The 17,145-nt window shown below is 32.9% G+C and overlaps 1 protein-coding gene across 2 annotated transcripts in view; it reads left to right on the plus strand.

The window, feature by feature from the left end:
- Positions 1-17,145, plus strand: part of LOC127730235 (galactosylgalactosylxylosylprotein 3-beta-glucuronosyltransferase 2-like) — a 53,642-nt gene that overhangs the window by 21,765 nt on the left and 14,732 nt on the right. Inside the window, exons 2-3 of one of the 2 annotated variants that reach the window (XM_052238527.1) lie at positions 10,064-10,274; positions 14,260-14,756. In XM_052238527.1, coding sequence (XP_052094487.1) covers positions 10,160-10,274; positions 14,260-14,756 — 612 coding nt within the window. In that variant the 5' untranslated portion in view covers positions 10,064-10,159. The remainder of the gene's footprint in view (positions 1-10,063; positions 10,275-14,259; positions 14,757-17,145) is intronic. The other variant, XM_052238528.1, reaches the window with a different exon arrangement.

Raw genomic sequence — 17,145 nt, forward strand, 5'->3', positions numbered from 1 at the left:
AATGCCCTAAAAGCTGACAATTAAATGTAGCAGATACACTGTTTAGGACCTGTAATGGTGAACTAACATATCTACATATACATTTATCTCTTTTTAGACATAAACAAAGAGCGTACTCTTGTGGAAATTAAGCAGATCGGCGTGACATTATTGACATTATAATAGCACAGTCTTAAAACAGTTAAAACTATTAAAAATATTATCTTATTCAAAATGAAAACTTTTTTCTATAAAAGATTGTCGAACAAATTTTTCATTTCATAATTCATGAATGTTTGTTTGTTATCTTGTATATGATGTAATTGGTATTATTATAACGAATCGTTAGAAATCAATCCTGATATACACAATAAAACAAATATATTTTCTTTTGATGAACACATTAAATAAACTCATCATAGATACCAGGATTGAAATTTTATATTTACGCCAGACGCGCGTTTCGTCTACAAAAGACTCATCAGTGACGCTCGAATAAAAAAATGTTAAAAAGGCCAAATAAAGTACGAAGTTGAAGAGCATTGAGGACCAAAAATTCCTAAAAGTTGTGCCAAATACAGCTAAGGTAATCTATTCCTGAGGTAGAAAAGCCTTAGTATTTCAAAAATTAAAAAGACATTATTTGCCTAGTATTGAAATACAATAAGCAATTATGATAAAATATAATGTCTTTAAAATTGAATTAGCAGGTAGTCTTTGATCCCGGGGTCTTTGATATATATATATATATATATATACAAAATAAAGAAAAACGAAAGAGTGGGCAACCTGGGACATAAAGATAAAATTTGTATTAGTCATGTTTGTCCAAGATGTTACACATTGTTATTAAATAAATAATTAAAAAAAAACTTTAGAAACGAATTTGAAAAAAAAGAATTATTTAATACACTTGGACAACTCGGACTTCTATTAAAGACAACTCGAACCAGTTTGAAAAGACCACTGAAACCTATTTGAATGACAACTCGGACCACTTTTAAAGACAACTCGGACCAGTTTGAAATACAGTTTTGGACAACTTATGAGGGTCTTGAAGTGGTTTACAGAATGTTGAATAAGGACAAAAAGTGCAGAATAATTGAAAAAAATAAAGAATAGAGAAAAATAGGCAAAAAGGGGATTGACAGAATATGGGTGTTAAGATATAAGGAATAAAGAATAATGGGAAAAATTGATAAAAGAATAGACGGGAAAATGCTATAAAAATAAAGAATAAAGAAACAAATATAAAACCATTGTAATAAGTAGTCAGAATTGTATTTCAAACTGGTCCGAGTTATATTTTTAAGTTGGTCCTAGTTGTCCTTAAAAGTGGTCCGATTTGTTTTTAAATTAGCCCGACTTGTCATGAATTCGCTTGCAGTATAGAAAGAAAATGTAATAAGCTTATTTTAAAAGGGTTTGTATAGTTGAACACCGTTTTCCTCATCTCCCCGAAAAATTAAGTTTAAACGCATTGATCAAGTATCTTGGGACGAATTGATTTGTACGAAACGGAGTTGGAACGAATCATCCAGATACCGTTTTAGAGTTGACTTTATTGTTTGTGGTATATAACATACACTGACGGACTTTAAAAACGCAATTCTAGATTATTTTTTTTAATTCTCATTTTCAAATATGAAATGTTTGTAAAAGTTTTTTTCAGTTCGACACCAGACTCAAGCTAGCGACCAATCAAGCTAGCGACCAATTCTATCGACCACTGAAGTTAATAATGAGAATCAATACGTTAGAGAATCATTCAGAGATATGTCTGAAAATCACAAATTGACATTATGTTACAACGTTCTACTAATAAGAAATGTATAGCCACACACATGTGGAACTGCTATAGTAGGAACAATAAGAACTTCAATCGGAAATTTACGACGATTTTCTCCTTCGACATATACGGTGGTGTTGCATAGTTTTCTCGTGTTTGTGTTGCGTTTCCAATGTTGCGTTTCCAAACGCTGACATGTGTACAACTTCAACTCCTTCAGTTTTCAAATTTAACTTTTTTGCTAGGTTATCTGTTAAAAAGATCTTTGTGCACCCTGATCAAATAAAAATTAGTATCCATATATGTATTTCCTGACCATACAGGAGCCACTACCGATTTCAGTAGCGCATTTGTGCGCATCTGTGTCGAAGAATGTAATATGTTCGTGTCTACTTCTTTTTCAGTGTCATTTATAAGATTGATAGATAAAGATTGATTTTAACTTTTGTTGTTCTGTATATCTGTGTTGCTTGGAATTAATGCTCAACTTTCCCTGTTACCATGGTTACTGAAACTACATGAATGATGTCTCATGTCACAGTGACGACACGTTCTTTCTGATTTACACTCATTAGCGTGGTGATTTCCTAAGCATTTAAAGCATGAATTATCTCGTTTAACAATAGAAATGCGGGCTTTGTGATCACTTACATTGATACAGTGTGCTGGTGCATGTATTTCTTTACAAAAAACACATGGGTCTTTCCGTTATATTTCTTGGTTGGCCCTTCGCGTTGTGTGCTGTGTTTCTCGCGGTCATTTTGTTCCTGTGTGAAATGTACATGTAGATGTGGTTGCGAATTGACGGCCTAAAGACTTAAGATATGTACCTGTATTTTGTCCCCCTCCATAATTTGGATTTCATTCAGTATGCGCCTTCTCAAATCTTTTAATCGACGGTCCGTGTTTCTTGGCTAAGTGTTGTCTGATTTCGCTAGGTAACTTTTTCATGATAATCGGTACCAGTATAAAGTTCCATATGACGTCTCAGGTTGTTCATAGCGAATCTAAACCTCTTACGTAGGCTTCATATCGATCATAATATAATCTTGAGCTGGACAAGGTGTATCGTGGTTATTCAATTTCTAAAAGTGCTTGTAGACAGACTTCCGTAATTCTATGTGTTTGTCCGAACCTTTTATAGCCTCCATGTAATTTCCATTTGTGAACGCAAATCCTGTTACCGTATTCAACGCTTTGCTTTCAAGTTGCGATTTTGGATAATTGAATTTCACTATATTTGTCAATGAAGGATTGAAATGAACAGCAGAAGCGTACAAATTCCAAAACGTTTGCCGATATATAATGTTGCCAATAAACTTAGGTAGCGATAGCTTGGGTAAACGATGATTACTAGCGATATTCATGGATCGATGCGACTTGTACTGAATTCATTGTAGCTAATCTGTGGTTTAGTGGCGGTTAAGGCGTAGAACGGTGTTCAAAAAATATCAACATTCGCTGGGCGGAAAGGAGGACTTTCTACGTTGAGTACTTGATATGAATATTGAGTTACATTGGAACGTGGTGCAGGGTTTTGACCAATTTGTATGAAATTGCAAAAATGTCTTAACCTAATTTCGAAATTATTTGAAAACTCATCTGTATCTACTATTTCACTTTCAACGTCGTCTGAATCCGTTCCTTGCAATATCTGTTCATTAAGTTTTTCCAACAATTTTTTTTTTATTCGTAAGGCTATCGTTTATTGCCAGCAGTTCATCTCGGTCAAAGTCGGCGTTTACCTTTTCCTTCTCCTCCTCGTATTTTCGAGAGAGAAAAATCTCGTCGCTGGACTTCTATTTCCAGTCCCAATATTTCTCCATCTGCAATGTAATCCTTTGGTTACGGCACCATAAATGTCGGGGCTAAATTAATTGTCGTAATATAGAAGTCAGAACTCAATCATACTGTTTAACCTTCTTGCTGCCAAAGGGATATTTATGGCTTCTACACACAAAACTTGTTAATTGTGTAGAACGTCAGTGGTCCATTATATTTTCACGATATAATCGGGCACTGACGACGTCAAAAGACGGCGCCAAAAAGACGATTTTGGCGGGAATTAAGCAAAATGAATTAAATTCATTTTTGAATACTTTTTAAAAAACGAATGTCAACCAATACTACAGGATGAAAAGCTTGTTAGTACTATAATACCGATTAATTTAAATTGTTTACTAATTGAGTCGGTCAGCATTTTCATGCAAAAGATCTGAACTCAGAACGCCGCGATTGACTTCGTAAGTATTTGTTTTTCTATAACGGTAAATGTATGTTAAGCGTTCTACATTTACTGCGGTATTATATTTCTATGAATTTGTACCTGTTTATCCATGGAAGCAATAATCTAAAAATCAATATTCGATCGGAATGGGGACGTTAAATCTGTAGGCCTGTGACTCGATGCTAGGCAAACTATGATTTCTTATCCTATCAAACATATCAATCTTTCCAATGGTAATCTTAATTTTCCAACCTTCATTTCGGTCTATTTATTTTGTAGAACTTACTGAGCATCGGATTTATTGTTGATTTGTTCTCGACCTAAATATTGCATGGAATACTTGCAACTGGAGTGTATTTTCCTCATAGAAAATAGAGATCAATATATAATATTTTTAATTCGTGAATGGTTATTGTTCAGGCTTACATCATACATTATATATTAATATCCAAAGACAAAAATCACATGTCAACCATATTTTTTACCCAAAATACTGAATATATCTATTTGTAAATAGAATGTAATGGTCAATACTTTTTAAAAAATCGAAAACGAAAATGTGGCCCCTTTTTACCCTTTATATCTCGAAAGCGTAAAGAAATGAGGAAAAAACCGGGTAAAACTGCGGTCTATGCACTTTTAGCAAAGACACATGAAAAACAAACGACAAAGAAAAAGGATAAAAAACAGAAATTTTCCAAAATGATCACGTGGTTTTACCTCATCAGGTAATGGGATAATCACATCAATAAATGAGAAAAACACATCAAAGAATGACAAAACAACATAAAAAACTGGAACGAACACATCACGTAGTGTAAAATCGTCAAATTTTGGATCGACATTCAGTAATATATAAGCCCTATCAAAAGAGTGAACCCTACATATATTAATGTAAAACCACATCGAGTAACGTCTATACAACATTGAAAAGTGGTAAAGTCTTATTAATTAATGTAATATCTAGCTATATTAAGATTTGACGAATCGTATTCACGAAATAACAAAACCACATAAGGTAATGAAAAAACTACACACTTTCACAGATGACGACGGATATGTTCCAATTGTCGTAACTACAATCTCGTCCCCTTCCCCCAAATGTGACCTACCGAATTAGACATATCACCGGGTTTGTACTTACATGAGCAACACGACGGGTGCTACATATGGAGCAGGGTCTGCTAACCCCTCCGGAGCACCTGAGATCACCCCCAGCTTTTGGTGGGGTTCGTGTTGCTCAGTCTTTGGTTTTCTATGTTGTTTTTTGTACTGCTGTTTGTCTGTTTGTCTTTTTCTTTTTAGCCATGGCGTTGTCAGTTTATTTTCGACTTATGAGTTTGAATGTCCCTTTGGTATCCTTCGCCTCTCCTCTCTTCTACATTACGTGAAGCCATACACATATCAAGTAATGCTAAAACCACATTGCCTAATGACACATTAAATGATGTTGAAATCATATTAAGTAATAACAAAACCATATCAAGTCATCAATAACCATATCAAAACCTCTGTAAGTACTTTATAAACTATATCATGTAATGACAATATATCATCAAGTAATGATAAAACCACCTTATGTAATGTCAGAGCGCCAAAGTACACAGCTGTGGCATTCATAAGACATTGGTACTTAGTATTGGGTGGAAGGCAATCGGAATTTGTGGAACTATTACAGAACAGAAAAATCAAAGACGGCCAACAATCTAGAAAGATGGCATTTCAAGATCAAGAAATGCGTAAAAGCACCACATCCTTACATATTCCGTTCCATAGAACTACTTCAGCAACAAGAGTCAGATGTCGTATGTCAACCTCTTCAGCATGCTGAAGATGGTAAGCGTATTTTACGAGACGGAAATACATTGTGTTTGTCTTTCATCAACGTGTAGTTTTTACTTGTTCTGGGTCTGTAAATTCAGAAATTTAAGCGTGCGTTTACTAATTCGAAACCTTGACCTCTGACAAAAATGCGAAATCTAATAACTGCGATTTCAATATTCTATGGAAGGTTCAAGTTTGCAGAACTTTATTTCACATCATTACTTTCACTAGGTTGAAGAGTACGACTTTCATAATGGGTAACACGAAGGCTTTATCCTGCCTTTGCAATAAAACAAACCTAAATATTCTCAACTAGTATCAGTTTCTTTAAATAACACTGACTTATAGCGAGCAAAGCCAAATACTAGTGAAGTTGTTAGCTTTTCCTTCAATGTGCAAGATGCTGTGGTACAAGATTTATCTCATGATTCTTTTTCGTGTTTATTTGATTTTTGTTTGTCTTTCATCTTGTTGCAGAACGTAACTAAGTGATACTGATGGTTTGCAATGCTTACAAATTGAGGTACAAGGCGACGATTATAGCTCACCTCGAAAATCCAAGAAATTAATGCAAGTGACTGGTTCAGACCTTTTCTAAACCAAATTTACCTTATTCGGTCGGGTCTGTTGCAATGCCATCTCTAGAAATTATTCATCCCAAGTTCTTGACTTGTTCGTGAATGACATTTCATTTCTATGCTTTCAATTGATGACAATGATCTTTCAATTTTCTAATACCTTTTTAAGTCGGTCATAAGTTTCATCTACTGTTTTAGAGCATATCATGAAATCATGTCGGTATACAAAATAAAATATATAAAAAAAGGAATCGTATTAGATAAGTTGCATTACCTGGGATGTTTCATAATCCAAACGGCATTCTAGTATATTTGAATTGGCCAAACGGCATGGTGACCTGAAGTTTATGTTGGCCATCTGGATGCATGGCAATTTGATGAAGACATTAGCGTGATCTAATGTGCTAAAATATTTTGCTCCATGAAAAACGTCTATAGATTCGTATATCCGTGGTAATGGAAACACATTCAGGACAGTTTAACGTTTAATTGTCGATAGTCAACGCATAGGCGGACATAATTACCCTGCTTCTTAGCAACTACAATAGATGCAGCGTATCGATGTGGTCTCTGTGGTTATAGGAATTAGTTAAGATATATTGATATGTGTTTTGACCTCTTCAAACAGACTTGGAGTAATCCTCTGGTACGGTTGTGAAAACCTGGTTTTGTGTTGAATGGTTATAGGTTTATGTCATCAGATATTAAAACAAATTTATATTTCGCCATTAAAGTTCTTATTTTCGGTTTCTCTGCTGCAGTTCAGTTTAAGTCCAAAATAAAATCTAAATGCTAATCATTCAATGTCAATTTTCAAAGCTAAAGTTTTTTCGTTAGAGGCTGTTTTGCAGATTTCAATGTTCGCTTCTTCACTATACATACAATTGAGTCATTGTATAATCCAAATCCTAGTATTGGGTTAAATAGATATTTTGTTTCTTTTGACGACACTTGTTTTATCCATGAGTTCTCGACAGTCATTTAAATAGATGCTTCTTCCCCTATGTTGTTAAAAGTTAGACCCGGGTGATCTCTTATTCTCTTCCTTAGCTCTTCAACTTCGTGCTTTATTTGATCTTTGAGCTTTTTTTATTTGAGCGAGTCTTTTGTAACTCGAAACGCGCGTCTGGCGTACAAAATTATAAGCCTGGTATCTTTGATGAGTTTATAAGGTCTCGTTTTAGCCACAACTCTCTTACATTTTCAGCTAACTGATGGCCTTAGGACGGTACTGTCTATAAGCCAATTTCTATAAAGACCCTATGTCGTCAAATCTGTTTCTTCGTTGTTTGATCCAAAAAATTTATATCATATCAGTATTTTGAAAAATGTAAATGTGCATTCCAATTAAATTCTTATTGCTTACTTTATGTCCAGTGGGAAATATTCGATGCATGATTTTCATAGGAAAAACAAGAACTAATTAAACAAGAGGTGTAAAAATAATATTGTCTAAACATTCTCAAAGTTGATCTTGAAATTCTTCGACTAGGGAGAGACTATGGTAGTTGAAATAGAGGGATTTGATGCTATCTTGTTACCTTTATAACATATATTCTGATTTAAATTCATATCTACATTAACTCGCTTACTCTGTTGTAAGCATAACAAAATCAAAGATTTCATTTTAATTAAATATACAATAATAGTGAATTTATTTGACGTAATAACGATATAACGATAAGACTTAAAATCGAGGCAAAATTTTGTTATTATGTCTAGAATTACACTTTTGTTCTCTCTATACTGCAATCTTAAACAATTGAAGACTCATTTTGTATTAGCATTTTATTTATTTAAAAGGTTCATCCTAGAAAAGTGCTGTTGAAACCAGTCGGATAAACGAGTGCGATAGATTTCAGAATAGAATATTAGTATCAAAAATAAACGATGAACGTAATGAACAAAACAAATCATTTGTTTAATTTCTGTAGGCGAAATGTGGAGAAAAGAGTTTATGTTATTGAACGATTTGCGGAAGTGTGTCCACTTCATTACGAACTTTACAGAAGTTGGTGTGGCTTAAGGCTTAGCGTTCAGTGACTGTATATCACATAAAATTATAAAGTCAACGCATTTTGTCTGCTAAAAGAGAACAATTACAGCATAAATTGCAATAGTTTCTAGCTATGTAACTATTAACAAGATTGTTATGTTAAAAAGCAAATATTATATACTAGTTGTGAATAATCCGTGAGAATAAGAATTGTTAGAAATGTGCAAGAAAGAGAATAGCTCTCACTTAACGTTAATAATTGATTTAATTTGTTCATTTTAGCGAAATATTATAGTATGTCTTCATAATGTTTTTTGTTGATTACTTTTACTAATATATGACTTTATCGAGAATTATAAGACAAAATAGTATAACAACAGATAGGAAGAATAAAGACAGGCATTTATACAACATTGATACAGTCAGGATTCTTCTTCGTCAAAATTATCCTCCCATTACGCCACCTAATTTTTATAATCGTAAAAATGGAAGCCATTGTATAATATTGATGACGCGCTGTCAATTTATCTCATGGAAACCGACATAGCATCATTACGTGCCTTATGTGCTAGTTGTATTTTAAAAGAAAAAATTATCTACTAGCTATTGGGCATCATTTAATATACTTTTATGCATCTGGTCAAATTGAAACTATTGTCTGATCGGTTGTCAAGGGGAATTTTCGAAAGTTCAAAAATATTTTAAAAATTCTTTAAAAAATATTTCGTGGAAGGGCAGACTAAAAATTTTCAGAGGTTGAAGACTAATTACCCCGGATAACACACACACACACAATGATTTTTTTTAAATGAAAGGATCCTCTTGTAAAGAATGTCGTCAAGTACTTTTGGTAAACATTTGTTATTCGAACACACCTACTCTCATCAGAAAGGTATTTCACTTGACCCATATATCTTCTTTTTCAGTACTGTAAATTTTCAATGTTATCATATCAACCTATAGCCTAAATATATAAAACAATAATAGAATCTGAAGCGAGATGATGTATCAAATATTGTTCTTTTATACGTTTTCAAGACAGAATAGTCAACTCAAACACGCCAGAACATAAAAAGATATACTCGACTTTCTCTTTTCGATGAAATTATTGTCCATTTTGGGGATTTTTTCCCCAAAAACGGTCGCCGGGGGCAGAGATGCAAGTTTATGCTTTAAAAGGATCAATCTGTTATCTTTCTTTGTAATTTTTTTCGGCGGAATTTATGCGGTATTTGCACCTACCACAATCAACTGTTTTGTAAACATTTGTCTATAATTTAAGAGTTAACAAATATTTCGAAGCTCCATACCACAATTTATGTAAAAACACATATATAAAATGCATAAAATTCTAAATTATGCACATTCATTAATCTTTTAAATCCCATAGAAACAGATGTAAACAACTCAAATTCACCAACTTGGCCGTTTTTACCTTCTCTAATAAAGAGTTTCATTTCTTTTGTTTAATTTCAAATGGGATTCCGCCTGGAAAGTTCCTGACGATGTACAATAAAATAAAAATAATTGATTGGTACTAAAGCGAAAAATAGGTGCGACATGTGTTCTTTAACCAATTACATCTCTTTCTATGTGAAATCAACATAAATTGATAAAATTCCATTTTTCAATTTATGTATACAATCGTTTATATCGATTTATCCTTTCAGGTTATTTTATAATGTTGAGCTACTCTACAACTTACTGATAGATGCAAGATGACAGTTACACAAACTTAAACATAATATTCGAACAAAAATGCCAAAATGATTCAAAACATAAAGATATCGACTTTTGTTATCAAAAGGTCATTGAAGATGTTTTGCATACTAACTGGAGTTGCTGTTATAACTTGGTCATTCTCATATACAAAACACTCAAGTAAGTTATTTTACATCAAAATTAATCATCATTCTACCTAATGTATACTGGTATATATATAGATTCGGCAACTGCATCAAGTGTGATACGATATTTATCCACTCGAGACAGTTAAATTTTCAAATTTAAAACGCGAGGCTCGCCGAGCATTTTAAATATTTAAAATTTAACTGTTGAGAGTGGATATATATCGTATTGCACGAAATTTTGTTGTGTAATCTGTTTCTCTAATAATTCAAGTCGAACTTAAGACAATCCTAATCCTTCTTTTCATATAATCTGTAAAAAGATGTGTTCTTTCTGTGTGACGTCATCAGGCATGGTGTGACGTCACCAGGCATGGTCGCCTTTTTTCATGACGTCACAATAGGAAATTTAGAGGAAAGCAAGAATCAATAAAGAATTAGAGAAAAATTCATTCACAAATACCCCATTGATACCATAGTTACCAGTCCATATAGGGTAAATGTTCTATTTAATTGCGATGATTGCAATCATCGAGAGTGGATAAATATTACAATTTATCCGATAAAGTAGTGGAATAAGCATCTATAATTATTCAATCAACATGTAGTTCGTCCAATAATCTAAGTTGTCAGTTCAGGTAAAAATTTATGAAGAAAAAATCTGAACCTCTTTCCGGGTAATTTTGATTTAAGTAAAATTCTAAAAATAGTAAATAATCGCATTGAAAATAAGGCACATCTTTTACATTGCTAGAGTTGTCGTTCAAAACTCTAAAAGAAGCAAATGAAATGGGAATACCATATTGCTTTTGATGCAAGCTTTTTATTTTTCACATCACGAGAAGAACCAAATATATAGGTGAAGCTAAAAAAGTCTGTGATTACTGAATAAGAATGTTAATGAATGATTTTATTTTTATATAATTTTTTTAGTGTAATTAACCACCATATCATCATCTACAATAGCTATCAAATAACTCATTAAAAGACACTATCTATATTTACATATACTTCCATCGGTCATTCACGGAGGAAAACTAACAGCATCTATTATATATCATTTTGCATTCTTAGTGAAACGTGTGTTTTCATATACATATTTATTAACATATTTAGACATATCTAGGGATAATCTGGAGCAGGTTTGTCATTTTCTGGACTTGCCCGAGAATAAAGGGGATATCGTCGTACATTTTTGTTGAATAATCTAGCTGCAGAGGCATTTCCCCTAATAATGCAATTGTGAAAAATTCTTATTTTCGAGGGTGAATTTCGATTAGCGGCAGTGAAATTTATGTCAGAAATATAGTTCTTTAAGCACATGAATATTCGAGGATTGGAGAGGTGTTTCGTAAATTTTCCGTTTCTTAAAATTATAATACAATTTTTATAAAAACGGACAGGTATAAGAGGCCGAAAGTCAAAGCATTGAATTGGATCATAATAACGAAAAGTGTAGACAATAGGTAGTTCATTCGAAGAACTCTAATAAAAACTACAGTAAACTCCCCGACATTAAGTTATGAGTAAAACATAACAAACATATACCAAACACAGGTCAAAACCAGAAAATGTAATCTTGAATTATTAGGTAAAGCATAATAGGGGCAATTATTATAAGCTACTAAATTTACAGAAAAAGTACAAATATGATAATAAAATCTAACGAAAGACAGCTCTCTAACAAAAAAACCTCGTATCTGTAAAATGTTATCAGTCTTTTTAAATGATAAATTCTATCATAAGAAATGTCTTTAATGACACTTAACTTAACTGCAGTTAAAATAAAATATCAATAAAACATTGATACCAGTGTTAGTTCAAAACAGAAACCATATCAGTGCTACATCAATTCATCCATTAGAATAAATATTATCATAATGACTTCAACTTGAAGTTATTTCCGGGTTAAGGACCAACAATTGGACTGGAGATATTTTCTATTGGGACTCGAAAGTTCAGCTATAATCTTGATGAATCAAAGATTTTATGTTACTCTCTTACAGCTAATACTGTACCTTTATTTCTAGTCTTAATTTTCCAAAGTTGTATTTGGTTAATGCATAAAATCGCCATTCCTCCATAATAGCAAGGCCGCGGAGGGTATGATCTCAATTAATTCTACCTACCCATATCCCCAAAACTATTAAAAATAACTTCAATGATTTGTATAATCTTACAATGCACGTCATTGTATACATGGTAAAAACGCAAACAAAACAAATACAAAAAAAAAACACACAAAAAACAATATGGAATGAAGAAACATTATGAAGTCAAACGCTTTCTTGTTCGTGCCGTAATAAGAATATTTACAGTTTTTCTAGTATTTAAGCCGATTTTGTCCGTCGAAACCTATGCTCTATAACAAGCAGAAATGTATGTTGTCCCGTTGTAGGTTGCATTTCTGTAAATATTGACAATGCAATTTCCCATAGGAACTCCTTTTACGGCTTTTGAAAGTTTTGAAAAAAATCATATCCTAGAATAGAAAGTTCACATGCACTACAATTGTTTCAAAGGTCAAAATATAGGGCTGTGCGGCATATTTTCAACGTTTATATGCCCCGAACTTCTAAGAGTTTAAACTAACACTAAATTTCTTAACTATCCCTACCTTGACTGTAGGATTACCACAGATTTCTATATAGACAATATGCATATGTATATTTACTGGTAACATTCCCAAGTTATGTCTCTATGAGATGAAACCTAGAGATCATAACTGGGAACCAGTATTTAAACAAAATTAATTATCTATGAATATTCTATATCTCCCCAAAAGAGGCGTGGTTTGAGAAACAGCTGTATTTACAAAGTGCAACCTGTAGGAGATGATATGCGTTTTTTCTACATGTAAACCATTTCCGTGGGGAATAAATACTGCTTGAACGCAAGATTTCTGATCAGAATGATTTCTACTTTGCTAAAACTGTCTACCCATTTAACATATCAAAAAAGGATAACCAACGTAAAGATGACTCCATGTCATGTGAATAGCTCTTGAAAATCGTTAATTTTATTCGCATTATTTCATTACGATCCCTAATTGAAAATCAAATATTTATTATCATCACTTAATGTTTTCATGCTCTTTTAGTAATTAGATTATTGTCTCATTGGTTGACAGAGCAAATTTTTGGAAGCTCAACAAATCTCTTAAATCAATTCCGTAAATATGATGCGTGAAAATCCCATTTTGGTCACTTTAACCTTTGGCCATGATTGTTCCGGATGAAGGTACACAAAGTCATGCTCATTTAACGCAGCCAAAGAATAATATTTAACTTTGAGTTCCTCGGTTCTATGCGATCTATTTCAGGAATTATAACAACATGTATCTTTCCTCAACTTAAATTTCAGATACAATTTCTCGTTATGTGATTTCCAAACATGCTCATAGAAATAAAACCAATACTCATATTTTAAACGACGTTCTGATCTTCAATCTTCGTCTATTACGTTTCACATTTTACATTTGAAAACTCTTCAACAAATAAAGACAACAGTAGTATACCGCTGTTCAATAGTCATAATTCGATTAAGCAAAAACAAATCCGGGTAACAAACTAAAACCGAGGGAAACACATCAGCTATAAGAGGAAATCAACAGAACAACAGAAACACTGACCTACAACAAAAGCAAACGCCAACATACATAGAACCGGACTGTCTGATAACAACTGCCATATTCCTGACTTGGCACAGGACATTTTAAAAAAATGGTGGGTTGAACCTGGTTTTATGGCTAGCCAAACTTCCCGCTTATATGGCAATGTTAAAAATACCGCTAAAATGACAACACTACGTGACAGGATTACAGTACAAACAAAAGCAAGAACACTCAGCACAAAGTCATGCGAAACTTAAGGAAAAAGTAAGTGTACCCAAGTGTTTGTTAGAATGATTGGTCAATATAACCCGGTACTGTATTTTAATTTTACGAAGAAGTTTACCTGCAATCACAATAAATACTGTTGTTTTGCCTTATGGGTTTTAAGAAACAAATTTATTTTCAGGAAGTCAACTTGTCAACTTGAATGTACTACCAGGAAAGTTAAAAGAATTCATTTATCTCTTAGGTACACTAGGTAGAAGACTAAACGGGGCACTAGGTAGAAGACTTAGCGGGTCACATTTGCTTTCACTCGACATAGCAGACAATCACGATATTCCAATTATTTTCATTATCACACCAACATATTACAGACTAGTTCAAAAAGCTGAACTTACACGTATGGCAAACACCCTGCGACTGGTTAAACAATTACACTGGATTATTGTAGAAGATTTCGAAGTTATTAATTTAAAAACGCAGGAACTTTTTCAATCAACTGGTTTATCATTTACCTATTTTGCTCAAACAAAAAGAAACACGACAAAGAATCACATAAAAGGTGCTGATCAGAGGAATGCAGCTTTGGATTTGATAATGGCCAATCACAATCCAAGTATTCCGGCTGTGATATATTTTGCTGATGACGACAATACGTATAGTCTCGAAATATTTGAACAGGTATGTATGAAATAATTATATAAAAGTAAAATAACAAAAATAAAATACCGAACTCCAACTAAAATTCAAAACGGAAAGTTCCTTATCAAATGGCAAAATTAAAAGATCAAACACATTAAACGAATGGAAAACAACTATCATATTCCTGACTTGGTACAGGCATTTCTTTATGTAGAAAATGGTGGATTAAACCTGGTTTTATAGCTAGCTTAACCTCCCACTTGTATGACAGTCACATAGAATTCAATTATATTAACAACAACGTGTGAGCAAAACAAACAGTCATAAAAGTTAAAAATGTCAAAAATTATATTACACCGTTAATTATATCAAGGATATGACTAGTTTAAATAAAGTAGACTAACTTGAATGCATTGATTTTGATTCTTACAAAAATACGAATTCCAAGATAAAATGTCATGTTCAGTTGCGTGTACCTTCAAATGTCCTCGTGTAGGAAATTGAAAAAAACTTATTTAGCGTTTATCAATTTATGTAAAAAAACTATTGTCCCAAATGTATTCATACAAACATTTAGATACTACATGCTACATCAATCTTTAAAGACCTAAATGTTGCAAAACACTTGTCCTACCTCCATGACAAATATTTTGTCCCCGCAGATAAAGTCCCAAACAACATTTTTGTGTATAATCACATTACATAAACTGCTTGATAAATGAATTAGGTATTAACAATTTACTTTTAAACTCAACATATACCCCCACGACACTTACTAAATCCTGGGTAATCATAGGTCTGTTCTATGTTCCTTTGGAATTTCAATCAAAGATGAAGAACTGGATCTCCCATCCCTGTATTGGAAACCTAAACTACATAAGTGTCCTTACAAACAACGGTATATTGCTGGGTCTTCCAAGTGCTCTACGAAACCTCTTTCTAAATTATTAACATCAATTTCATCAGCAATCAAAGCCGAGCTTCAAAGTTATTGTGAAACTACCTATTCTAGAGATGGCGTGAATCAGATGTGGATATTTACTAAAGACAACAGTAGTATACCGCTGTTCAATAGTCATGAATCGATTTAACTAAAACAAATCCGGGTCACAAACCAAAACCGAGGGAAACACATCAACTATAAGAGGAAAACAACGGAACAACATAAACACTAAGCTGCTACAAAAACAAACGCCAACATAACTTTTTGATAACAACTGCCATATTCCTGACTTGGTAAAGGACATTTTAAGAAAAATGGTGGGTTGAACCTGGTTTTCTGGCTAGCTGAACCTCCCGCTTATATGATAATGTTAAACATACCGCTAAAATGACAACATTACGTGACAGGAATACATTACAACTAAACGCAAGAACACTCAGAACAGAGACATACATAAATAGATAATATAATAGTACATTACAACATGTAAACCACAGTATAACAATGGACATCTCCCATTTACACCACAATAGAATTATGAACTGTGCGTCACACGAATGTATCAACGCCACAAAAAAAGACGTCACAGGTAAATTTCTAAAAATTTACGCCACCACTAGAATATTTAATTGGGAATAAGTTTGTAATGGTGTTATTTTATGTATTTTCTAACCATTACAAGGATATTAATATAGGATTGTGTTAGTAATGGAGTATTAATTTTTTGTATTTTCTAACCGGTTTTTGTTCTAAATCTAAACTGTAAAAACAAATATATCATGTGCATATAGTAGCTTTAAACTAAAAATCACATAAATGAACTAGCTGATTAATTACTAGTATCTGAACTTTTACATACATGTAGAAAATAAAAATAGAATTCAAACCACAAACGATAAGACATAACACAATTAACAACCAGAATTACAAACGAAAAATCATAACTAAACACATGAATGTTGGATGTATAAATACCGAAACACGTCAAATAGCAATGCAAATTCACACTCGGGGAAAACAGTCATACTTAATTCCAAAGATCTTTCAGAGTACAAACAATCTAAGACTCTTTCATCTTGCAATAGTATTAAAACATTTGACTTTCATACACTTTACACACAAGTATTCCCCATTAAAAAATAAAAGAAAAATTGAAAGAGTTGGTCCTGCTTTGTTTCATAAAAATAATGGCCAACGTAGATAAGTATCTTGTCTTAGGGAGGCATAACGCATACTTTGTAAAAAATCACTCTGATTCCAACAAAAAATTCTCTGAAACTGACATTATCAAGATGCTTGATTTCTTAATTGACAACATATTTGTTACGTTTGGAAGACGTTTTTTTCAACAAACAATCGGCATTCCCATGGGAACAAACTGTGCCCCTCTTCTTACCGACTTGTTCCTTTATTCATATAAGGTTGACGTCATACAGGAACTTCTTAGGAAGAAAGTAAGAAGTTAGCATTATTCTTTAACTTCAC

Source organism: Mytilus californianus, unplaced genomic scaffold (assembly GCF_021869535.1).
Source record: "Mytilus californianus isolate M0D057914Y unplaced genomic scaffold, xbMytCali1.0.p SCAF_2, whole genome shotgun sequence".
Classification (NCBI taxonomy): domain Eukaryota; kingdom Metazoa; phylum Mollusca; class Bivalvia; order Mytilida; family Mytilidae; genus Mytilus; species Mytilus californianus.